At 46.0% G+C, this 26,770-nt stretch overlaps 1 protein-coding gene across 1 annotated transcript; it reads right to left on the reverse strand.

Moving 5' to 3' along the window:
* Positions 1-12,857: 12,857 nt before the first annotated feature.
* Positions 12,858-13,986, reverse strand: LOC119655834 (cdc42 effector protein 1-like). The gene is made up of 2 exons (XM_038061944.1): positions 13,831-13,986; positions 12,858-13,621 (listed from the first exon to the last, which is right to left on the reverse strand). The coding sequence occupies exons 1-2, from the start codon at positions 13,843-13,845 to the stop codon at positions 13,112-13,114; spliced, it is 525 nt and encodes a 174-aa protein (XP_037917872.1). The 5' UTR covers positions 13,846-13,986; the 3' UTR covers positions 12,858-13,111.
* Between the last annotated feature and the right edge of the window lie 12,784 nt (positions 13,987-26,770).

Here is a 26,770-nt window from a genome sequence, read left to right on the forward strand (position 1 = left end):
CACTCATCTGTTCAGCCATTGTGACGAATTACAAAAAACACAGAAGACGAATTATAGTCGGTAACATTTATGGATGAACAATATGCCAAGATTGCCCTTGCCTGTGATTTGTTCAGATATGAGTGACTCAAATGGATATAGTTCGTAGCCAAGTCGGAATGTCGGGGTATGGAAAATTATCCAAAGTGTATGAAGATACAGATCTACGTTTGGTACTAGCAGAAGTACGCTCGTTTATGGGTTGAGAATGCGAACCCTTGTGAGTTTTTAGTTTCGGTTGGTGGATCATCTTAAACTGCGTTACGTGATGGATAATTGGAAGTTGCAGGCGAGATGTCACCGTAGGAGAAACATTCGTTAGGAATTCCGATTCAGTTAGTTGACTTAATTTGCTTTTGTTTGCTTGTAGGCATTTGGTGAAAATCGGAAATACATAGAAAGCCGAGATGTGTTCCTACTCAATGCGTTACTATTGTTAGAGAAATCAACAAGATTCCAAACAATTTCATTCCAATGGAAGCAGCGGAAGGTAAACCATACTAAAGAGTCCATAGTCTAATGAATGCTCAATTTGGTTTGCTTATTGCTTCTCGGAGTAGATATTAAAGACACCAATCCTTAGGGTAACCTCATTACGCATCACGATCAATAGAGCGTAAAACGACGGGAATGAGAATAATTTAAAAGTCGCATTCGTAACTTGGATTCTAAGAAGACTGACTAAGATTGCTTGAGACTTGAGGGAGGAGAAAAAAACACTCAAGCGTTCCAAGTGTTGTAACATAGAAACATCATTTTTGTTTTCAAAATTACTTGCGAACCTCAGATTTTCTCTGAATACCTCACCGAAGAGTGCCAAGAGTGGGATGTCAACAGGCCTTTACTACTGCCACAATCGCCCCATCGCTCGAAATAGCAGTCGCTTTAATCATCACCGAATCTTCCCTGATATTCCTCGGCAACCTCTACTGTTCTGTCTTATCTTTAGATCTACCTGGCATAGTCAAACTATCGTATCACAAATCCCTTCGGGCGCCTTGAAAGCAACGATCCTCCCTTATACTTTGGGGGCGGTCTGACTACCAAATATAATTGTTGTATAATACCACTATAAACCCAGCAGTAGGTGAGTTAACAGATACTCAGCTGACAGTCCCATTAACTAACCATCCGACTCCAAACCAGTCTACTTTACACGTACTAACTACCCACTCACATACTAATTAATTTCACGTGACTAACAGACCTCCTCACTCAGTTCTGCGTTATAGTCGCCCGACATGACCTCCCCTCCCAACAATTTCACGTCTTTAGTTGGTGTAACTCTTAATATCAACACCTCTGAATAACTCTCAAAATTCAGAAGGGTAGACTCTCGAAACCGTAGGTATACCCCTCACATGTAACCTAAACCTCTAACTGCCAACGTCATCCCCCACAATACGTCCTAGAAAACCACGCCAACCAGATTGGATATGCTTTTTGAAAGTCCATCACATATCCGATCCCAGGTCGGCCACCATATTGACAACACCACAATCAACTAACTTGAATTATTGCACTTCCCAATCAGGTCCTTCAAGTCGACACCTCACTACTGTTTGGTCGTCCAAATCTTCATCTCCCAGACAGTTTTTTTTTGTCAGGAGGTGGAAATCTTTTCAAATCATCTAGCCTGGACATGCCAGAGTGTGGTATTTTTTTCCATTAAAACCACTCCCAATTCCCCCTTACTCCTCACCTTTTCCGCTTTTTGCAGTTTGCCCTGAATTGTTGCGATCATTGAGTTAATCGTATCCCAATCCTTCTGCGATGTTAGCATTCTCTTCGTCAGATCTTCCGGCATTATTACTTCACTTAAAGTTTCCTCTAGGGCCACCTAGATGTCGACTGTCATTATTCTGGAGATGACGAATGCAGCCTCATTTGTTACGGTTCCGACGTTTTGTGATGAAGACCGCTATCGTTTTTGTCCTTCGCGAGTGCCAGTCCAGCGCTCTTTAACCAGACCTTAACAGGACTGATTGCTTCGCAAGAGAATGAATCAACGATCAACGTCCTCTAAGTGCTTTGCGGCTACAACCAACGTTATGTCATCGGCGTAACCCACTAGTGTGGTCTCGGCGGGAACCGGAAGGTTAAGTACATCATTATACATGATGTTCCACATTAGTAGGCCCAGTACAAAGCCCTATGGGACACCCGCTGAGACAACGTACTCCATGGGTACGTCATCGGTGTCATACCAGAGTGTCCATTCTCGCAGGTAACTATCGACAATAGCTGCGAATTAGGTGGGAAGACCAATCGTCGCCCCATCCAGGATCCCCACCATACAAAATTTGTTGTTACAACCCCTTCCGTGAGTTGTATATTGGGACAAGCCAGTAACCATATTGATGTCATCAATGGTTGATTTGACTTTACGGAACCCAAACTGCCTATCTGAAAAGCCTCCTTGGCTTTCGACGGTTGGGAGTAATTTTTTGTAAATTACGCACTCCAACATTTTCCCTATAGCTTCTAGAAGATATATTGGTCTATAGGAGGATGGTCCACCTGGAGGATTACCAGTCTTAGGCAGAGGTACCAGCTTCTGCCGCTTCCATGTTGTAGGGAATATCCCCGCCGACATGCACGCTTCGAACAATTCCTATTCAGTACACCATCCAGACCCGGAGCTTTATTATTTCCAATTTTAGCGCAGATCTCCAGCAGCTTGTCACTGACGACTGGCGGTGTTGTCGTCACATTCAGAGATCGCTGGAAGTTGTAGTGCCCTCCTCTTGCCGGGGGAATAACCCTGGATAATTTTTAACAAGAATGAAAGTGACCTGATCTGAGGAAATGAACGGGCTCTGAATCGCTCAATCACGATTCTACAATCGTTCCTTAACGGGCTTATGTCCGCTTCTGAACAAAGCTCCTTAAAGCATTCATGGTCGATTCTGCCTACTGCCCTCTGAGCCACTCTTCTGGCTCGGTGGCAGGCTGATCGAAGACTGACCAGTTCAGTATTCCACCGGCAGTTTGGTCTGCTACTGGGGAATGAGCACCTTTTAAGCATGGACGCGTCACATGCTTTGGCGATGTATTGGTCTACATGTAGAGGAGCCAGCTTCATTAGATTAGTCTAGCCACACTTGTATGAACGTCTGCTCATCCAGAGCTTTCGCAGACCAGCTTGACATTTTCCTCGGTTTCGGGCATGATGGTCTTCTGTCAGGTGACTTCACTTATAACCCAAAGAAGATTGCTTGGTGATCGCTGTGGGTGTAGTCCTTGCTGACGCACCAGGACATACCACGTGTCAAAACATGGCTAACAAAGGTTAGGCACGATCGAGGCAGACCCCTCTTTCTGAATGGTGTTTATATAACCTTTGTAGGCCAGAACTATATCCAACTGTGCAAAAGTGTCTAATAGTCTGGGCCCCCTTGTATTTGTCTCTCTGCTACTTCATTCACGGGCCCAAGCATTGCAGCAAGCAATCACCCTTGCGTCGAGAACAAAACTGTCAAGCATTTCCTCGAATTTCGACAGTGTCAGACTTGGTGGCGCGTAGCAGCTGTACACATATACTCCGTTTATTTTCGCCCACACAAAACCGCTAGCTATCTGACTCCCAGTACATGGTATGGCTTGCCGACCGCATACTCATATCGCCGGTCCGCTAGTCGAATCTGTAACCCATACGCCACCGTGGCGGTTGCTATAGGGTTTACTAATGATGGCAGTTTCCACCTCTGATTCGTAGGTGGTCTGCTCGAGTAAATCCTGAGCGACCTTGCAATGATTGAGTTTTATTTGAATCATCGTTATTTTTTCATTGAAATCAGCGCCTTCTTAAATTCCGGGCATTTAGAATTTCCAGCAATATGTCGGTCATCCCGTCCCTCCCTTCCTTCGCATAATAAACATTTGCACTCTTTGGCAATGTGGTCTTTCTCCCCACACCTTCTGTATCGATCGAACCGATGGATGCCGGTGGTGCGTGCCTTCGCGAAATGACCAAACGCGAGGCGCTTAAAGCACCTCTTTAGATAAATCTGCTTTTTCAAACGGTAAATAACCCATCCAATTCGAACTTTCCCGGCTGCCAATAACTTCTGCGCTGTGTCCACTGGAAATCGCAATGTCGGATGTCACTTCATCGAGATCTTTGCACTGTATATAGACCTCCTGTTTTTGGGTCCGTAGTGTGACATTCTTTCCAAGTGAGTTCTTAACTTGAGTTCGGAAGACTTCAGTTTTTCCCAAGCGGGATTTTATCAGCTCAAACATGAGGTCACCTTTCTGGATTCTTCGAATCTTGCTGACATTTTCGCCTAGAACTTTTAGGTCGGGGCCAGCTTTGACCTTCTTCAGTATCTCCACGTAAAACAAATTTCCTTTGCTGAAGATCACAATCGCTTCTGGGCGAATTCGCACTTTTGCCTTTTTCTTTGCATTTTTATTAACTACCTTGGTCCATCCACCATTTTCATTCCCCTTGAATTTTGCCGATTCGATTACGCCTGCTGATTTCCCAGAGGATCCACATATTTTTCCTGCACTCTTTTAATTGGTGGCAGGTTGATTGCAATACGATTAGGTGTCACTTGGGCCGCCTGTGACACTGTTGGAGTTTCGTCCCTCCGACTGCGATTTATTGTAGAGCACTCTAATAGCTCTCACCATATTTTTATGGCTTGTTGAACGGTGTGCTTGTCTTTGATGAACTCGGACAGCTCAACTATGTTTTCAACAAGCTGTGTGAAGGGTAATCTCTCTGGATCAGGGTTCTGCTCGCCGCGAGTCCTAACCGTATTATTACTTTTAAATAGACCTTCACATTTGACATTCACTGACCTTCCCTCCGTTTTATCTTTCATGATGTTTGGCATAGGCGGGGGCCTCTAAAATTTGACGAACTTCTTCTCAATGGGTCCTTTTTCTGGTTCTGGAGCACCTCCTACTGTTCCTCCTCTTGAATATGTGCGGTCGATATTGTTGCTGTTTTTGTCGTCCAGCGATCGTTTTTCAACTCATCTTTCGTTGATTTTGTTACTGGTGTTCTCATTAGAGTGGTGCTTCGTTTAAACACCTCCTTTGCCAAATCGAAAACACTTGTAACATTAGATGCCATGGTCAAGTTGTCCACCATTGAGACACTGCGGTCGAGGGACATCGACGGCTGGGAGTCCACTTGCACACTCCCAAAAGCTGCCGGTACTGGGGTTCCGGGCCCCTGCACCGTAAGTTTCCTCCTTCTCACGTCTTTCATAGTGGTTTTATGTTCTGGACCATTTTGGTCGTGCAACAGAGATAAGCAAACACTAGCCCATTCACAGTCAGAAAAGAATAGTGCATGAACACATAGTTATACATCAATAGGTATGCCCCAATGCGCCGGCTGGGATCGCGCCTGATGGGCGCCTATCTTATTAGGCATTTTTTGTGTAAAATAAAACATTATTAAAAACGGTTTACTGTCTGTCTTTCTGTCTTTTTTACATTGGAAGGTGGAAAGGTTCAAAATCTACCGCTGGCTCCTGCCATACGGTTATGTGAGACTTTTACTCACTAAAACCACCTCTTTCTCCTTCACTTACCCCGCGGGACTCGGTATTACATCGCGGGGCAGGATCAGTTACAAACTGCGGCTCCTGTCGTTATTTGTAACTTTCCTCCAAAGCTCTTCCCTCCTCAGCAGATTGTGGATCGCCTTCATTAATTTTTTCCCCGTCCTCCAAGAAGTTTCAGAGGCTAGCATGTGATCCATCATATTCTCGGGTCTCAATCGTGCCCCGGCATCAATTTCCGTCTCCGCTCTGTGTGCCGCGAACCGTGGGCAGTTAAAAACAGCATGCTCGGTATCCTCCGGAATAATCAGGCATGTCGGGGAATACGGGGAGTCGTCACGCCCGAAGCGATAAAGGTATGCACGGTACCCCCCGAGTCCGCTTAGTAATTGAGTTAGGTGGTAACTAACCTCAACATGCCTTCGTTTAATCCATTTAGAGACATTTGGAATAATCCTGTGTGTCCAGCGTCCTTTAGGTGATATCTTTTGTCATTTAAAAGTAGATTCACTTCATGCCAATTGCAGACGATAGGTATAGGACTCGCCGATTGCATATGGTGGGTGATAGAGGCGTCGACCCTCGTTCGCCGAGATATCGATGGGGATCATGCCTGCTATTACACAAGCTGCTTCGTCTGATGTACGGTAAGCGCACTATGTTCGCAATGCACTTAATCGGTATGGGGCTGCGATTTTTCTTTTATTTGCTTCCAACTTCAAAAACGGTGTACAGACTGGAGCTGCATAAAGCAAGATGCTTTGCCTAAGACCACTTATATTTGGTAACATTCTTGCCAACAATGTAGCCGCTCCGGAAGCTTTGGTTGCCAAATCTTCAAGATGGGACTTGAATTTCAGTATTTGGTCAACCATGACTCCTAGGTATTTAAGGGTTGGCTGCGACTGTATTATGTGTTTTCTTTTGAGAATTGCCGGTTCCTAAGTCCGCATCAACTTATTGCCAGACCGGACCAAATGGGGAGCAACTTACTCCCTCTTTTTTTAGTTCACGGATCCCTCGTTTAGAGATTAGAATCCAAACTTTAAAAAAATGTCAGACGATGACGGCTTTACGGCTTCTTACCAGGGCAGAGTCAAATCGTCAAACATTGCCTCACCTCTGCTCTGGGAGCAGCGTGACCGAAGCGGCCCACAGATTTGCCTTCGCCCTGATTGATGGTCGTTTGAATTATTATTAGAATATTATTATTAGAATATAATATCAAGTACGATTTCGAGAAGTTTGGATGAAATCCTACTATCATTAACATAGTTATTATTAGTGAAATCTACCTCTTTTGGAAAAATTTACTGTACTCTCCTCATTCAACAGTAGTGTTAGTAGTACATCAAAATGAATATTGTTGGCTCGTAAACACTATGAACGATCAAATAGAACCGGCATGTACTGAAATGTGTACCATAGGTACTTCAGAGAATCGGGTGAGCTTTTAAACATTGCTCTTTCCAGTGTTAAGTACTCGTAGGTACTGCGAAGGTGCTACGTTCGACCTCTATTTTCTCAGTGTGCATCCTATTAGATATTGGCTTTTGGGTAACTGAAGAACGTTATCGTGGAGACGGCCACAAACATACTTGGCCCCAGCCGCAAAAGGAGTCGGAACGGCTGGTTTGACGATGAATGTAAGCTAACAACGGAACGGAAGAATGCCGCATACCGAGTAATGTTGCATTCTCAAAGAACGCAGGCACGCGCAGAGACTTATCATGAACTTCATCGAGCGGAGAAGCGTCTTCACAGGCGAAAAAAGGAAGTCTGGGAGAACCAACAAGTCTGTGAACTCGAAAAGTACAGGGAGCAACCGCAGTAGGCGCGGAATTTTTACCAAATACTGCCACCACCAAGCTTAGGAGAAACGGTCCGTGCAATTCATCGGCTAAAAAATCATAAGTCGCCTGGGGCCGATGGAATTACAGCCGAATTGGTTAAATATGGAGGCGACCAGTTATACCAAGTGGTTCATCAACTTGTGTTCAAGGTATGTGACAGCGGGTCAATGCCTGACGATTGGCAACGAGGCATTATCTATCTCATACATAAGAAGGGAGATATCACACAATGCAGCAATTATAGAGGTATCAAGTTGCTGAGTACCATCTATAAGATATTCTCCGCTATATTGCTAGGTCGGATAGCCCCATACGCTCAGAACAACATTCACTCCAGGCAAATCAGCAACATATCAGATTTTTTCTGTGCGGCAACCGATGGAAAAGCTGTTGAAACATAGACATCAGCTGCACCATCTGTTCATCGACTTTAAAGCCGCCTATGATAGTATAGCTAGGGTAAAACGTTACATGGCCATGAGAGAATTTGGCATCCCGACGAAATTGATAAGACTGACTGGGCTGACCCTGATCAATGTGCGAGGCTAGATAAAAGCAGCAGGATCGTTTTCAAGACCATTCGACATCAACAACGGTCTAAGACAAGGGAATGCCTTATCATGCGCCCTCTTTAACCTGGCCCTCGAGAAAGCGATCCGTGATGCCGATGTAAATGCTCTTTAAGTCCACCCAACTACTAGCCAATGCCGACAATATCGACATCATGGGAAGAACCACCCGAGACGTACAAACTGCCTTCATCCAGATCGAGCAGGCGCTGATTGGCACGAGATCTTGGGCTGCACATCTATGAAGGCAAGACAAAATATATGGTGGCAACTGATGATAATTTCTCCTATCTACTGTCGAAAATCACAACTGATAACAGCTACGATGATGAAATCCGCGCACGGTTGTTGTCAGCCAACAGAGCCTATTTCAGCTTACAAAGACTGTTCCGCTCGAAACGTCTCACCATAGGGTCAAAGCTCTTACTGTACAAGACAATGATCTTGCCAGTCCTCATGTATTCCTCGGAAACTTGGGTTCTTAGCAAGAAAAATTGCGAACTCTTGGCCGCGTTCGAGAGAAGAATCCTCCGAAGAATTTTTGGCCCCCTACATGAGAATGGACGATTAGTAACCTACATAACGACGAAATCTATGAGCGATACCATGACCGTCAGGTCGTGGATAAAATCCGGCTCAATAGGTTACGGTGGGCCTAGACCGGATACCGGTTGTTGGCCCGTTGATGATGATGATCCACTTAGGGGCAAGCCCCAACATCATTAGTTCAACTCTAGACGTGGAAGGGTTTGAGACGAGAATTTGAGTAATTTTTGCGTGTGAACATTTATCAAAAATATTCACCAGCGATAAAAATGCCCATGAAATTCTCGTTCATATCCTAAACAAATAAGAAATTCTCGCTCACACGTCTAAGCAAACATGTCTGACCGGTTGACCGAATCATTTTTTATTCGATCGCCGGCCGCTTGAAGAGTTCAAACTGACAGACCAAAACCTCCCACCCACGTTAGGGCCACCGGTCAAATGCAGACTATTCAGGCGTAGCTGATAGGCGAACTGTACGTGGATGGCAGGCTATATAATTTTTCCTATTTAAGTGTATATCCAACCGGCAAATGCACATCTGCATCAATGATTCTCATGATACCTATACAAAGGATCAGTATGGTCAATAACCCTTTTCTCTTTATACAGTCGACATACTTTTACATGCTATGAACACTTCTCACACTGTCAAACCAATCCAATACGCTGACGGCTTAATCCTGCAACTCCCAGCGTATTATTCGAAATTTTATGGGAAGAAAAATCATTGCGCATCTTCGACTGCGACGGTAATAGCGGGAGGAAAATTCGGAATACAAGATGTGATGTTAATACCGCGAATGGGCCTGGTCCTTAGTATTAGATTGTTTGGATCTATTAACCACAAAGTCCGGGAGTATTGCTAATCTATTCCGCGTCAAGAAGGACCAAGCTCCACAGGATCTAATGGACGGTATGTTGAAGTGCGGTTAATGTACTCCTTCACAACCCCTCCTATTTAAATACATATTAAATATGCTGGCCATGATAATATCCCAGACGAAATACGACGAGAACTCCAGGCAGTCCCAACGGACTACACCAGACGGAAGTTGAGCATCAAGAGGAATTTCGCAACTAAAGCAGAGTGCAAGTGATGTGTTGTAGCGATTCAACATATCGTTCTTTACCGAAGATCTGGGGAGCCGGTTGCAGAGTATTCTCGGATACACACAGTGGAGCCGAGTCGTCGAGGATACGCCAGTGTATACCAAGCGGCGGTACTGGTAATACTGGAACGCATGTTGTTAGTTCCGGTATAATCCAAATCCCAAGCGTAACAAACTCATTCAAACCGACAACCAAACGGTTATTAAGGCGCTGAACTCAGCGGGGTACCCTGCAAGCTGGTGAGGCAGCGTAGAGACAGGCTAAACCATCTGTGCGATACGCTCAAAGCCACCTTCCTCTAGTTTCCTGGAACATAGGAACATAGAGGGTGAATGGCTGGCCGTCGGAAAGGAGGGAGACATCTTCAGGCATATTTAGGACCTTTTTCTTTTAAGACCTCAAATATATCTTTGATTGTAGGGTGGGGGAGCTGCTATCGAGCTAGCTCTGAAGGTCTAACCCGATTAGATTTTGTTTTCCTTGTTCTTCCAACAGCAATCATGGTCGTAAGTTGTTGCGGTATCAAAATGCACACCACAGAGTTGGTTGAGTTCTTTGGTCCGGCCACTTATACCTATCTACTCCATTTTCTCTAGTAAAGTAATAATTAGTCAGCACCAGTGGCAAGTATGTATAAACATAAGTATGCGTGGTCAAAGGATAGTATAGGTCCCAGGGCGAAACGTGGCTTGGTACCCACGATGGAGCATAAAACCTGGGAAATGCCTGCTGAACCAACACCAACAGCTCTACTACCAAACCCTATCTCCACCTCCACGTGGTGACCGCTAGGAGCTCTTTCTTAACGAAAAGCTGCAGACGGAGAAGGATGAAGGCGAGTCTCCCGCGCCTAAAAACGGGACAAAATGCACCAACTGGTCCTCCAGGTTGGGGGATGGGTAGGGCTGACAACCCTACACGGAAGACAACTTGTTACGAAGCCACAACAGGAACCTCGGACTGGACGGATTATACAACGACGAACCCGACAACGGAATAACGATTTGCTCATTTTCTCATGGAACGTGCGCTCCCTGTGCAGAGATGAAGCTGATGAGCAGCTAGCTAATACCCTGCCCCAATATAGGGCTGATGTAACAGCGGTGCAGGAGATGCGCTGGACAGGAACCGGTTTCTTGGAGAAGAGCAACTACACCATATATTATAGTGGCCATCCAGTCAACGATGTGCTCGGAGTAGGTTTCTTAGTCAGCAAAACAATGAAACCTGCTGTTATCGGCATTGAAAACATAAGCGAACGGCTATGCACTCTGCGCTTGCCAGGCAAGTTTAGAAATATAAACCTCATTAATGTTCACGCCCCTACAGAGGAGACTGCAGAGTCGGAGAAGGATACCTTCTATGAGGCAGTAGAACGAACCCTCGAAGCCTGTCCCAGATATGATATCAAAATCATACTTGCGGATTTTAACAGTCAAGTAGGGTCGGAGCCCGTATTCAGGTGATACGTTGGGTCCCATAGCTTACACGAAAATACAAATGATAACGGACTGCGGATTATTCAATTAGCAGTGTCACACGAAATGGTTGTTGGAAGTACCTGGTTTGCGCGGAAAGCGGTCCACAAACATACGTGGGCCTCTCCAGACGGGACCACTTTCAACCAAATTGACCACGTGTTGATCGAACGCCGCCACCTCTCAGCCTGGGTTTGGGTTCTTAGCAAGAAGAATTGCGAACTCTTGGTCACGTTCGAGAGAAGAATCCTCTGAAGAATTTTTGGCCCCCTACATGAGGATGGACGATTCCGTAGCCTACACAAAGACGAAATCTATGAGCGATACCATGACCGTCCGGTTGTGGATAAAATCCGGCTCAACAGGTTGCGGTGGGCGGGTCACTTAATCCGTATGGATGAGGATGATCCCACCCGGAAAGTCTATAAGGGCAATATCTATGGTAGAAAAAGAAGACGAGGCAGACCCTGCGTAGGTCAGGATGCTAGACAGCTTTTAGGGATATCGAATTGGTGGACCTCGTCGCAAACCCGGGATGTCTGGAGTTCCTTATGAAGGCAGGCCTAGACCGGATACCGGTTGTTGCGCCGTTGATGATGATGATGAAGGTCCAGGGAGATGAGTTTGCAATGCTTTCCCGAGAAAATGCTGCATTCTTCTTTTATCACAAATTAAAATGTGTATCATGGGTACCTTAGAGTATCGGGTGAACCTTTAAACATTGCTCTTTCCACTGCTAAGTACGTGATGAGGAGAAGCTACGTTCGTACTCTATTTGGTCAGTGTGCATCCTATTAGATATTGGCTTTTTAGTAACTGTCTAGAGACGCTTATATTCCTAGAGATTTAAAAACCTATTAATTAGCTTTTTTATCTTATCAGTTATAAGCCAGAAGATACTACTATTCCCAGATGACACCAGAAGTCATACGCGGTAATCATTGCAGTTAACATAGCCAACATTACCGTCATGGTCAGCACTAAGCGCCGACCATGCACCAAAAGACTAAATCGCTCGCCCTCCAGCTATTTCGGAAATGGCCTTTAGTAGCTTACTAGCATCTATTTACGCTATCAATGAGATCTACTTAGGCGATTAAGCCCCAGGTCAATTTTATACCAGCGTCTTACATCAGGTAACAATTATTCAGTGCTGCCGGTGTTTTTCTTACCTCATTATGGCCAATGGGCGATTTCCTGTTTGGTGACAAACATTACCCACTTGGTTTCGTTAGCTTGAATCTGACTGAGCCAGGCTTAGCTACAGATTGATCGCGATTAGTTCAAGCACGGGCGAAGACAGACCTTGATAATCAGCCATTAACGCAACACCACGCTGACTGGTTAATACTCCAAGCTTGCGATCACTATGCGTTTAATGCTGGAGTGGTAGGAAGTTGTGAACAATGGCTTGGTAGATTCTGGTCTAATGGTTATGTTGATGACTTTGATACCATTTTCCTGGAGTCGAGAACTTTGAGCATGTCTTGGGTGGGTGTTTGTCACCCAGTTTTTTAGATGACTTACAGGGTAAATGATCAATTAGTCCAGGTACTAAGAGAAATAGGAAAAAGGCCCTCTCCCAGATATGGGCAGAAGTCAATAGAGCTCTTTGGTTCCCGGCACCTATTTTGGTTGTTAGGAGTACTTCAAGTCGAAGAAATAGGAAGAAGTCTTTGGATAGTGGGTATCTAAGCCATATCAGCAAATAAAGTTGTCCATAAAAATCACAAATTCGCTTCGAATGCTTTTCTTTTATTTTCATCAAGGAGGACGCAAAACAATGTTCATAATTTATAAATTAAATAAAGAATGAGGAACCACCCTTACTGTTGAAATATGTAAAAACTCAGTGGATGATGGCAAGGACCAACTTCGTAGAAAATAGTAGGCAGGGCGGGCAAGGGCGAGTGCAACGAAAATAGACGAAACGGAGAAGAGAAAATCATCACAAAGACAGAAACTAAGGATGAGAAAGGACAGGACATTTAAGAGCAGTATGGGAAGTTGGGGCAAGTGTGTGGCGAAACACCAGCTGGGTATTGTCTTTCAGTCCATCCTGGCAGTGGAGCGACTTGTGGGGCGTGTCCCGCAGCAGCGGTATCGCAGAATGGATAGTTGGGGCATGAGTGTGGGTTGACTCCGGCTGGGAATTTGTCTGCTGGTGGAAGAGCATTGCCTGCTGGTCCAGTTAAGGCTGGTGCTCCCCAGGCTGGAGCAGCTGGAGCTCCCCAATGTCCGGCTGGAGCTGGGTTGTTCCATGCTGGGGCTGGATTGTTCCATGATGGAGCTGGGTTATTCCAGGATGGAGCTGGGTTATTCCAGGCTGGAGCTGGTGCTCCCCAGTGTCCGGATTGGTGTGGTTGCGGGTTGTGCAAGAGGGCATTGTCGCAAACTGGGAATCCTGGGCATAGGGCTGGGTTCACTCCAGCTGGGAATTGTGCGGCTGGTGGATGTTGGGGAGCAGCTGCTGCAAATGCAACTAAGCAAACAAAGGCCTGCAATTAGGAGAAGAAAGAGAATAATTAGAAAATGGAAATGGAAATCACATATCGGACGATTTCACTTCCTTCAAAACGTTAATATCTTTCTTTTTACTTCGTCCACTAAGTTACACTAACTTTCACTTGATGGATACTAGGCACCGATATAAACATACAAACACCCCAGCTGAAGTCCCCTTTCATCCCCAATACCATCTACTCACCAATTTTGAGAACATTTTGAAAGAACTATCCTGTCTTGGACTATAGTCGGAAAAATCTAAACTTCCAATGGTAAACTCAGTCGATACCGAACTGCTTTGATGTCTAACGGTCTGATCAGCTTTTATATCAAAATTTGTATTCAATCGGAAAAAAAATCACTGTGACACCACACCCCAACAGAATTTGTCGGTATGTACGTGGTGTTGTATCTAAACTCAAACTAGAATAACAACAATGAGAGTGAGTACTTACTTTGTTGTTTTAATGGATTTTTTGCTGATCGGCATTCTTTCAAATTGTACGCGACGGCCACCAAGTCCAGTTGAGTTAGTCAAGATTTTTCATTACCCTCGGAAGAAAAGTGTCTCACATTCAAATGCCCACTGTAATGCGGCAGGTAACTGGTCTAATGTGTCTCTAACGTACTCCAGGTAACTCTCACCTCCGTCTTCATTATAAACAGACTCCAACCAACATAACTCTATAAGATATGTTGTTCGAGATTGTTGCAGAAACTTATGTTAGCGATCGCATCTGTGGAGTTCTAGAGCGAAAGATAAAATTGGTTATTAGGTAAATAGGAATATGAAGGTATGGAAGTCATTAAAAGTAGGTGATAGAAGGGAAAACCCGATCATAGTAAGATTAGCGAAACATTTCCGGAAAAGGGCTTACCAGTTGATCTCATCTCAATCTAAGATCAGATACGTGCCAATGTTATCAAAAAAGATGGCCCCCAGGACAGGACTCATAGTCCTTAATACCGGTAGCACTCCGGCATTCCGACGTCCTGGTTGCAAGGGCACTATCCCTTACGCAACTTTTGCTACGGGGCCTTATTGTCAGCGGTCCAACGATAGAAGGTATTGGAAGATTTTCCGGCTAGTAATCATCAGCACTTCTTATTCGAAGTGACAAACGGCTCTTCCCAATGTTCTACCATCCGGCAAATACCTACCGGGTAGAACATCGGGAAAAGCGACGTGTCAAAATTTGTCGGAGCTCTCTCAAAGGGGGTAAATCAGCGGCAAGACCCAGGCGCAGAGGTCACGCTTAGATCCGCGGAGTATAAGAGTGGGAAAAAAGAACTCCGTCGCGAAATCAACAGTTAGAAGGCACGCTACTGGCAGGTGCTAATCAACAACATAAAGAGAGAGCCATGGCTCGTTACCAAAAAAACCTGGTGCCCATCGTCACCATATTCTATGGAAGCAGCGAAGATGGAAGAAATCGCACCAGCCTGTTTTCCTGTCCACCCCATCTAGGTCTTGCATCCACCAGTGTGAATGTTAAGCCATGTACTTGCATAGACTGGTACCGTTGTTGCTGGTCACAGCGGGGCTCTGATTGTGGTCCCAAAATCAATCCGTGTCTTAAGAAGACCGTAGGGTTAAGTCTCCACGACAGGTACCTACGTTAAAACTTCAAGGACTTAACTGTCCACCCCATCTGAACTGACTCTGTCGGTCAAAGGATGAATACTGAGGAATTCCCACTATTCACTGCAAAGGAACTAGAGGAGGCGGTCCTGCCCATGAAAGACAAAAAGCACCTGAACCGAATAGTATTTCCGGCGAAATGGTGAAACTCATGTGTAAATACAACTGGCTGAGGCACAGTCTTCACTGTCGGTGGATGGTACTCCTTGCGACCTTGCAGGTGGTGTGCTTGAGGCACAGGAAAATCGGTTCCATGCTCCAAGCTACCCATAGCGGATGTTGAGGGACTATTTGAAGGACAGTGCTGTACTCTACGAGACCCGGGAAGGACAGCGCCAAATAAAGGTGACATCGGAGATGACTGAGGGGTCTGTCTTCGGTCCGGACCCTTTGAACGCCTTATACGATAGGCTTCCACGACTTGAGACGCCTGATGATTCGCATCTGGCCGGATACGCGGATGATGTTGCGGCACTGGTTACCATACACACAGTTGAGCAAGCTCATCGCACACTGGGAATGGTTAGCAAGCGGGAATGCTACCAGAAGCTCTGCATGGAGGCTAATACGAATCCGTGGGGTACAGCCTACCAAGTTGTAATGAAGAAGATCCGCGGGCGAAAATCACCTCAAGTGACATGCCCACGGCTCTTGTTGCAAATAATTACAACTCTTTTCCCGCAATAGGAGCAGGACGAAAGAGAACCCCAACTGGCAGCTCAGCAGGACGTCTTCTCGATCCCTGATGTTAGCGAAGAGGAAATTTGGGAAATCTGCAGACATATTAGGGACAGCAAGGCTTCGGCATTGGACGGAATTCCGAACAGGGCTCTGAAGGTGGCGGCCAAGGGCAGACCAAGGTGGTTCGCAAGCACATTCGAATCGTGCATGGCGGAAGGAGTGTTTTCCGCCCAGTGGAAGAGGCAGAAGCTGGTGTTGCTACCGAAGCCCCGAAAACCACCCGGCGTGCTCTCTTCATATCGCCCTATTTGTCTCTTAGACACCATGGGGAAGATGTTGGAGAGGGTGATATACAACAGGCTGCTCCCGTTCATCGAGCTTGCGGGTGGTCTTTCAGAGCGGCAATGTGGCTTTCGGCGAGCCCGTTCTACGGTCGATGCAGTAGCAAAGGTCGTGGAATTGGCTCGAAATGCAATGGCCATGGGCAAATGCTGTGCTCTGGTGACGCTCGACGTCAAAAATGCTTTTAACTCAACGAACTGGGGCTGGATTAAGGGCGCTTTGGCCAAACTGGGTGTTCCTAGCTACTTGGCTCGGCTCTTTGAGAGTTACTTTTCGGACAGACTTCTCTGGTACGAGACGGACGACGGGCCGAAGGAGTACATTGTGACAGCAGGTGTGCCTCAAGGTTCTGTATTGGGACCGCTGCTGTGGAACATAATGTACGACGGAGGGCTTGGCCTTCGCGTGCCGGAGGAGACAACGCAGATTGGTTTTGCGGACGACTTGGCGGTAGTTACAATTGCAAAGCATCCCGAGGACGTGGAGCTTTATGCAAATGAAGCCATTCATACCATCAAGTCATGGTTACGAATGGTCAAGCTGGACCTGGCGGACGAAAAGACGGAGGCGGTCCTCATTACCAACCGTAGGAAGAACAACACGGTTACCATCCGGGTTGGTAATCGTGAGGCCGTCTCAAAATCGGCTGTCAAATACCTGGGGGTGATGATCGATGCCAAGCTGAGTTTCAAGGGACACTTGGATTATGCGCGAGAGAAGGCAGCAAATGCCACCTCATCCCTTGCAAGGATGATGCCTAACGTGGGAGGGCCGAAGTATAGTCGCAGGCTACTCATCGCGGGAGTAGTGAGGTCGATCCTGCTATACGCGGCCCCTGTCTGGGCGGGAGCGTTGAACCACGCTGTCAACCGGAGGAAGATAAGTTCGGCATACCGACCAATTGCGCTAAGGGTGTGCAGCGCATTTAGGACGGCGTCGACGGAGGCAGTGTGCGTCATCGCAGGAATGATCCCTATAGATCTTCTTGCGGGCGAGGCATACTGGCTCCACGAAAAACGGAAGGCAAATCCAGTCGAGGTGAATGGGGATTTCCAAAAAGTCATCAGGAGAAAGTTGTGTGGCAAGTGGCAACAACGATGGGATAACTCCGACAAGGGCAGGTGGACCTATACATTGATCCCACGTATCGAGAAATGGGTCAGCGGAAAGCACGGAGAATTGAATTACCACCTGACACAGTTCCTTACGGGACACGGTGACTATAGGAAGTACTTGCATCGCTTCGAGTTGGACGAGTCTCCCAACTGTCCTGAATGCGGTGCTACACCCGAGCACCCGGAGCACGTTAAGTTCCATTGTCCCAGATTTCTGCAGCAGAAAAGGAGGTTGAACAGCATCTTAGGGGCGGACATCGAGCCCTCCAACCTGGTGGAAGAGATGCTGAAGTCGGAGGAAAACTGGATGGCGGTAAATGAGGCAGTAGCAGTGGTGCAGACAAAACTCCTAGAGTTGGATCGAGCTCGGAAGGCGGCGCGACGGAGACATGACATGGACGAGCTGGTATAGCGAACCAGAGCCTCCTCCGCGAAGTAATACTTCACGGTGGTCCCGCGGGGAGGGGCGGAAGAGTGGGGGTGGTTTTAGTGGGTGCGAATCCCATACACTGCTGCAACCTGGCGCAGCAGCGTGTTTCTAAGATTTCCACCTCCATCCATAAAAAAAAAAAAAAACACTGGGAATGGTGTTGCGGCGGGTAAGCAGATGAATGATTGACCATGGATTCTCTCTAGCTTTGGAGAAAGTCGAAATCATGCTCACCAAGGAGAGAGTTACCACAGTCCTCCCTATTCAAGTTGGTGAAACCATGGTCTTGTCGAAACGGTGAAATACTTTGACATCATGATAGATACGAAGATGAGCTTCTCTACACAGTTTCACAAGACCGCAGACAAGGTTCCAGCTAGAATATTTACAATTTACGGGCTGATGACTAACGCCAGAGGTTCCTTATCTATCAGTCGTCGCTTGCTTATGAGCGCGGTTCAGTCCGTCATCCTTTGCAGTTCCGAAGTATGGGCTGACTCCCTCAGCAAAGAAATGCACCGTAACCGCCTAGCGAGGGGCTCCGCTAGTTATGACCGCTTATCGAATCGTCTGGAAGCCAACTGTAATGATTACAGCCGGAGTTATTCCAATCGCTCTCTTGCACTCCGAACACGGTAATTGAGGCCATACTGCAAAGTGAGGACACGTGGCCCAATATATTCGAGGCATCCTTAAGGCGAAAAAGATGGAAATGAATAGGTGGTATACCAGAGAAGCTAGGACATCCTGAATCAACGTGTTTTTGAATAGGGCTGATCTAAGGTAATGTGTCGGTTCCAGGTCTGAATCCGAGATGCTTCAGGGGGTGTTTTAACCAGTAGTCTGCCTGAGGTAGGTGCGTAAATAGATTCCACCAGCATTTCCGGCATCATATTGTGAAAATTCTTGCATTGCGTTCGATAGAAGCCCACCGTAATCCGCCGATGTCGTTTTTTACCAATTTTTGCGGACCGATGGTCGTGGTAATTTCCAATTTTCCTCCATTTCGCCCAGGGCCTTCCTGCGTCGTCTTTCTGCCACCTCCCCGTTCGAACGAGGTATCACCCACCGCAATCCGCCGATTTGGTATTTTTGCCCATTTTTGCGACCCGGGGTTTGTGGAAATTTCCAATTTTCCCCCATTTCACCCAGGGCCTTCTTCCGTCGATTTTCCGCGATATCATAGTGTGAAAATTCTTGGATTTGATGAATTTAGGCCACCTCCCCGTTCGAACGAGGTATTACCCACCGCAATCCGCCGATTTTGCATTTTTGCCCATTTTTGCGACCCGAGGGTTGTAGAAATCCCCAAGTTTTCTCCATTTCACCCAGGGCCTTCCTCCGTCGTCTGTCTGTGATATCTCGCGTCCCCGACATCGCAGCGTGAAAATTCGTACATTTGGTGAATTTGGGCCGCCTGCCCGTTCGAACGAGGTATCACCCACCGCAATCCGCCGATTTTGCATTTTTTTCCCATTTTTGCGACCCGAGGGTCGTGGAAATTCTCAATTTTCCTCGCCCTTCGCTCAGGGCCTTCCTGCGTCGTCTTTCTGCGATATCTCGCGTCCCCGACATCGCAGTGTGACAATTTTTGGATTTGGTGAATTTAGGCCACCTCCCCGTTCAAACAAGGTATCAACCACCGCAATCCGCCGGTTTTTCATTTTTGCCAATTTTTGCGACCCGGGGGTTGTAGAAATTTCCAATTTTCCTCCATTTCGCCCAGGACCTTCTTCCATCGATTTTCTGCGACATCTCGCGTCCCCGACATCGCAGCGTGAAAATTCTTGGATTTGGTAAATCCCCGTTCGAACCCACCAGCGATTTTGCATTTTTGTCAATTTTTGTGAAAACTCTACTGGTCCTATCGCAAACCTTTCTCATACGAAAGGGAGGTGTGAAATTTTTTTCACAGAACTTTGTCATGTGGGGTATCAGATGAAAGGGCTCAATTGGTACTTTTCGAAACTGATCCTATTTGTCATGCTAGATGAAGTATAGGAGTGAGGGCTCAAAATGTGTGCCCCGTAAAGAGTGACAGGTCTCATTCTCAGAACCTATCTTCTTTTTCTCGTTATTGGATGACAATCGCATTGCCAACTATGCCAGCCAATACCAGCATGTAATGCGCTGAGCCTAAGATTTCATGGTAAATCTGGAGTATACGTCAGCCTTTCTTATAACACAGTCCTTTGATGGACCCAAAGCTCTTCGATGCATTTGTTGTTTATGTACCCTCTTTTGTCAGTTTGTAAACATTTCGAGATGGGAAGGTATAGGAAGACTCCATTTTCTAGAGGTATTGCGTGAAGTTAAATGGAATGGTTATGATTTCTTTTGATACCACGGAGTTCTTCTGGTATTCGTAGCGTATCCAGAACATATTCGTCCATTCTTAACTTCTCAGACACACAACTGCTTCTCCTACACCTTAGACTCGTAAAAGCATGCCATACGGCAAGTGGACAAAGACTTGAAGCCGTGGACAGCAACAGGTTGCCCTTGATCATTGGTCCGGAAAAGTTAGTAAAATGCAACATTCAGTCCATTTACGTATCTGAGTGTATCACACTCATGAACTCCATACACATGAGATCATACTTCTAATCCCGTCAAATGCAATGGAGAAAAAACTCCAACAATCGAACGAGTGGAAGCTAAATTGGAAACCAATGAAATCGAAACTGAGGTTGCCAAGACCAAAAGTCAGAGTGGACTGGACTGGACCCTGGTGGCTCTCGCATTCGCCCGTTGTTTGGGCATTCCTTCGACTCAATGCAAGTGACTCCAACTCAATCCAGTTATGTGACATTCACGTGCGGAATGTTAATATCAGCAATGTTGTTGTTGCGCGGTACCACGAGCTGACCTGGGCTAAGAAACAACTAGACGCGCTCCACTGCTGCGCCAGCCCCAAGATCATGTGCACATGTTCCTCCGTAAACATTCGTTGTTGCTGGTATTCTTGGTTTGTCTACTACCTTTACGGCTATCTCAGTTGGACAAGTGGCTCGAGGCAAACTATTTGCGATCGTTATCATGTGAATAAAAATTTGTCATAGTCATTTGTGTAGTTTGGGTGCAGGGAAAGTGATGTAACTGGTTGTAATGCACTTCAGGCTGTCGTCACGGAGAGCCGTATGAATGGTATGACTGGTTCATTGACTAGTAACCATCTTGACGTGGTTTATCCTAGCTTCCGCACATTTCCAGTTTTGATTGGTATCTTTCGTTCAATAGGGTCCAAAACAGCTGGATGCTTTTCAATGCCAGGTCATGTTCCTAGGTCAGTACCCAAATCATTGGCTGGAGAACATTTGGACAGTTGCATTAATCAATCTGGGTTTAATGGCATTATTGACCACCAGCTTAACAATTTATGCCTTCTTTGCTGAAAAAAATATTTAAGCAGGCCAGCGGAAAAATCATAATGGCTTTTCGATGAAAACATTATATGAGTACGGTGGTGATCCCAAGGGGTTTAATTTATAGCATAAGGAGGTCTACCAGTATCTGTTCGTTCTGGCGATTGAAGTAGAAGCTTAACATACAGAGAAATCAGGTGCATACTTAAGTAAACGGTTGAACTACGTTGGGAGAGTGGTAACAAGTGGTGGAGTAGAGTACCTTGAAATATTTGAGTGCAACTTTGCAATTCTTAATTCAACCCCTGGGGATTCAAGAAGGAAATGTCTTTACCTTATCTCTTCGATAAGTATTGGGACCGAACTTTTGAGCAAGGAAAAATTATTCAAACATTTTTGCGAGAAAACCTTTAAGATCATAAAAAGTAAACTGGGGAGAACTGGGGAGATATGAAAGAAAACTTTGACTGCAGCACGATGGGACATACTCGATTATAGAATCACCATCATTATCACCAAAGGGGCAACAATCGGTATCCAGTCTAGGTCTGCTTTAGTAAGGAACTCTAGATATGCCGGTCTTGTGAGGAGGTCTACCAATTCGGTATCTCTAGAAGCTGTGTTGAGTCCTAACCTACTTCATCACTCCACCTCAGGCAGGGTTTGACATGTTTTTTTTTCTACTGTAGATATTGCCCTTACAGATTTTCCGGGCTGGGTCAACCCACAGAAACATGCTGAATGGTCTGGGCAGCATACTCAAGGCCACCTTCCTCTAGTTTCCCGGTCATAGGAACATAGAGGGGATCGAGCGAATTGGCGGACTGGCGAGGTGGGGCTCTGCTCTTGATAGTCCTTCAGTGAGCACAGTTTGTGTCCCGCTGGCAACTGCTAAGGGTGGAATCTATTCACACTACTTAGAGGTCGCGGACCTCAGATGCCACCTATAGGGAACCAAATCCTCAAACTCGGCATATCGAGCAATTCGCATTGCCAAAACTATGGGGAAAAGGGAAATCCTCAGCATTTCCTTTGCGACTCCTCAGCTAGGTAAACCATTCTTTGAGAACCTCAGAGAGATCTCTAGTTTCAGATTGTGAGAGCTGTTTACCCCTTGAGTTGGACGGATTCTGCCCCTTTGCTCTAACCACAGCAGTCATGATCTTAAGACTTTGTAACATCAAAATGATGCACCGCAATGTTAATTGGGCTCCTCGGAGCGGCCGCTGATATCTACCATCCTCACCTATACGGATTATGTGACGCACTCATCGCAATCTGTTGACCCCAATTTTATCTTTAACCAGGCGGTCGTGGTATGGCTCAGAGTCGACCATCTCCTTGCAGGGAACCAAAAATCCTTCGAAGAATTCTTTTATCAACCGCGGCTAAGTGTTCGCAATTTTTCTTGTTAAGAACCTAAGTCATCATTGCCACAGTAAGAGCTTTGACCCTATGGTGAGACATTTCGGGCGGAGCAATTTTTGTAAGCTTCCTTCTATTTTTGATGCTGACATTGCCATCATATATTTCGTTTTCATCATCGTCATCAACGGGGGTATCCGGTCTAGGCCTCTCTTAATAAGGAACTCCAGACATCCTGGTTTTGCACCGAAGACCAGGAGTTCGATATTCCTAAAAGCTCCTGGTCTACGCCATCGCTCCAACTCAGGCAGAGTCTGCTTCGTCTTCTTTTTCTACCATAGACATTGTCCTTATAGACTTTCCGGGCTGGATCATCCTTATCCATACGGATTAGGTGACGCGCCCAACGCAACCTGTTCAGCGGGATTTAATCCACAACCAGTCGGTCTTGGTATCGCTCCTAGATTTCGTCGTTATGTAGGCTAAGGAATCGTCCATCCTTATGTAGGGGGCCAAAAATTGTCGAAATCTAAATTATCGCTCTGATAGTCCATTCTTATATTCTATGATAGAGAGAAGTCTATTGTAGATGGCCTTTTCGAGCATTTTTGCTACCGTGCCGATAAGGCAAATCGAGCTTTATGTGGATGGATGTTTTGGTTGCTTATTGGGCTTCGGGAGCAAAACTAGTTTTTGTCTCTTCCACAGAGTGGAGAAAACTCCTTCTCCCATGCATGTTTCAAATACGCCGATAAACCAGTCTGGTCTGGTCTTAGCAGCAAGTTTAAGAGTTCTATTGGGAACAGTATCTAAACAATAACAGTTTGTTATCACCGATACTCCGGCAAATCTGCGCAAGTACCTCCTCAGTTACCGCAAGTATGGTGTAGGCGTCCAATGCTTGCTTACCTTTTTTGCGCTTTCCTCTTTAGGCGCCATCACGATATCAAGCGGAAGATGCGGGCAGGCCACTTGTGGTGTTTGTTTTCTTATCTGCTTCATAGCCACTATGTACGCTGTTCTCCAGGGGCTTTGGTTTGTCTCTGCCCAAAGTTCCTTGAAGCATTCTCGCTCGCTGGTCCGTATAGCCTACTTGAGCCTACCTCGAAGATTCGCATATACTTGCTGTTTCTCTTCGAAGTCTGGTCTTCCTCTAGATCATTGGCAGGTCCTTTCAGCTCGAAAATATAATAATAATCGTTGGCGCAACAATCCATATTGGATCAGGGCCTTGAAGTGTGTTAGAGCACTTCATTCATTCCGCGAACTCCTCATTCCACCAATAGTTTCACCGTCTTTTTGTGAGGAATCGCCATCTCGGCATAGCATCGTCACATGCTCCCATTATGCGTTTCATCATTTGCTTTATTTTTCATGAAGCCGTACCACCGGGATTGTGAGCTCCCAGTTGCATTTCTATGAATGTATCCCCTTCAAACTTTTGTTGTTTCCAACTTTGGGGAACGCACATCGCGGCATGGCCCATATTCTATCTGGAGGAAAATTTCGCGGTGGTCGCTATGAGTATAATGTTTACTGACAAACCAGGCAATTTTCCACGCCAATGTGGTACTTACATATGTCAGATCGACTATTAAGCCCGATCCTGTCCCACGAAAAGTGGACACATTTCCCATATTTGCAAAACAAACTCCGCGAAAGCCTCGAAGAAATACGGCCCCTGGTGTTCGTAGTTCGACTGTCCCAATCCACAGTGCACGCAGTGAAATCACCTGCTATGATCCAGGGGTTTCGACTTCTTGCTTCGATTCCTTTCTCATAGATTGTTTGCGAGACTGTGGTTGAGCTTGATTTGCATCAACCTCATTTCTTTACTGCATTCCAGGCTCTCCACGGGGCATCTGCTGCTGCAGCAACGTGCCGACAGTGGACGCCTTTTTCCCCTTCCAAAGCGTGCACATACACACCCATTCAGGCTTAGCCTTGCATTCCCTGAACATATGAAATTCTCTCCCACATTTTCTGCATCTTTTTGACCTGTCACAGTCGCCGGTGCTATATGGCCAAATTCAAGGCATCTAAAGCGCTTGAGGGGCACCTGCTCCCTGAGTTTATAAATGACCGAACCTATTTTTACTTTTCCAGGGTCCGAACTGTGTCCGAATAGCTCAGTGGTTAGAGCACTAGGCTGTCATACGGAAGGTCGCATTTCAAATCTCACTGGTGGCAGTAGAATTTGCATCGTGATTTGACGCCGGATACCAGTCGACTGAGCTGTGAATGAGTACCTGAGTCTAATCAGGGTAATAATCTCGGGCGAGCGCAATGCTGACCACATTACCTCCTACAGGCTATTCTGTAGTGTACCGTTACGGTCTTGAATGAAGTGCTCTAACACACTTCAAGGCCCTGATCCAATATGGATTGTTGCGCCAGCGATTATTATTAGTAGGGTCCGAACTGCTTTTCTAAGGCCTCGAGGTTATCCTCCTTGGTCGTGATTTCATCAATGTCTTTACATTGTATCACAATCTCTTGCTTTCTGGCCGGTACTTGCGCCTCTTCGCCTAAGGACTTCTATACTTAAACGAGGAAATTTTCAGTCGGATTTTTCGGAGCCTTTGATTCGGCTGACGCTTTCTCCAATCTCCATCACCTCCAGATCGGATTTGACCTTCCTGAGGATATCAACATGTGTTATATCATCTTTTTTTCGAGATTATAATCAATTTGGGCCGTAATCTTCTTTTACGTGTCTCAGTTTTATTTTCGTCACCCTTGATCCATGCTTTCTTGGTTCCTTTTTAGGGCTTTACCTTCCTTGGGTTGATTGGAGCCGACGCCGTTGTTGCACAATCAGAACGCTTTTTCAAATTGTGGATTCCTCCAGGAGTAGAATCTATATCATCCTGAGATAATCATGTTTTCACAAAGGGGTGGTTTTGAGGTATGCATTTAAGGTCAATTTGGAGTAGTTGCAAAGCTGAGTTTTGAATAGATTTGGATCAATCGATACGCTAGATACTTTGTGAAAAATAAAATAAGGTAATGTTGTCTAATGGACCATAGAGGCGGAAAGGAATGGATCAACCAGGGAAGTAGACCTGCTGCCCAGTGAAGAACAGAAGCTGGACCACCTAGACCTGGGACTTCTAGGGCTCAGGGTGGACAGCGACGAAACAATAACGCACCCAATGGTTAGCACTAAGATTACCCAGATAAACCTCCACCATGCGAAAGCTGCATCTGCGGTAATTGCAAGGGCAAATTGCAAGGAGAACATTGGAATAGTGCTGGCTCAGGAGCCCTGGGTGTACTGGGGCAGATTCGCAGTTAGCAAGGAGGAAGCATGCAGGTAATATGAGACCCTTCTTGTGGAAAGTTAAGGCCTTGAATTATTCTTAAACGTGATTTTAAATACATATGCCTTCCAGAGTTCTTGACCGGGGGCCTTGTGGCTATCCAAGTCTCATTGAAAGCCGGGAGGAGCACTCGAAATGCAGTCATGGCAGCGATATACTTCTCAGGAGACGAAATCCGGGCTCCACCGGAACAAGTCGCTAAACTGGCGAATTACTGTGAGGAGAGGGCGTTACCACTTCTCCTCGGCTGCGATGTCAACTCCCATCACGAAGTCTGGGGAAGCAGCGACACGAATCGAAGAAGTGAGTTCCTTCTTGAATTTATTCTTAGCAATAAGTTAGAAATATATAACTTAGGGAAAACTCCAACAGCAACCAGGCTTCACAAAGCTGTAGCCAAAGACGGGGCAATATCCTCTGTCTGTTTGAAGAAGGAAGATGGGACATTTACCGAGAATGAGGAGGACAGGATACACCTGTTTCTCAGAACTCGTTTCCCGCGGTCCTACCCCACGGTGGCAGGCGACAACATTCTGCTTGATACTTGTCGGAAAGCCACGAAGACTCTGGTGACTTGTAGGTCCATAGCAGGAAAAAAATGAGGTTGCAGCCCGAGGATACTACTTTTAATATACACTGCAATAGTAAGGCCAATGATTGCCTATGGAACGGTAATCTGGGCAGAAAGAACCGAACTCAACACACAAGCCAGGGAATTACACAAACTCCAAAGACTGGCTTGCGTGTGTATCAGTTTGAAAATGAGGACATGCAGGCAAGGAGGGCAACATTCAGATAGGCCTGGAGTATCAATAAGGCGGGGAGTTGCCTAAACCGAAGGAAGATTGATATTCTTTCTAGGTGGTATCCCGAATTACT

This window comes from Hermetia illucens, chromosome 1 (assembly GCF_905115235.1).
Source record: "Hermetia illucens chromosome 1, iHerIll2.2.curated.20191125, whole genome shotgun sequence".
NCBI lineage: Eukaryota > Metazoa > Arthropoda > Insecta > Diptera > Stratiomyidae > Hermetia > Hermetia illucens.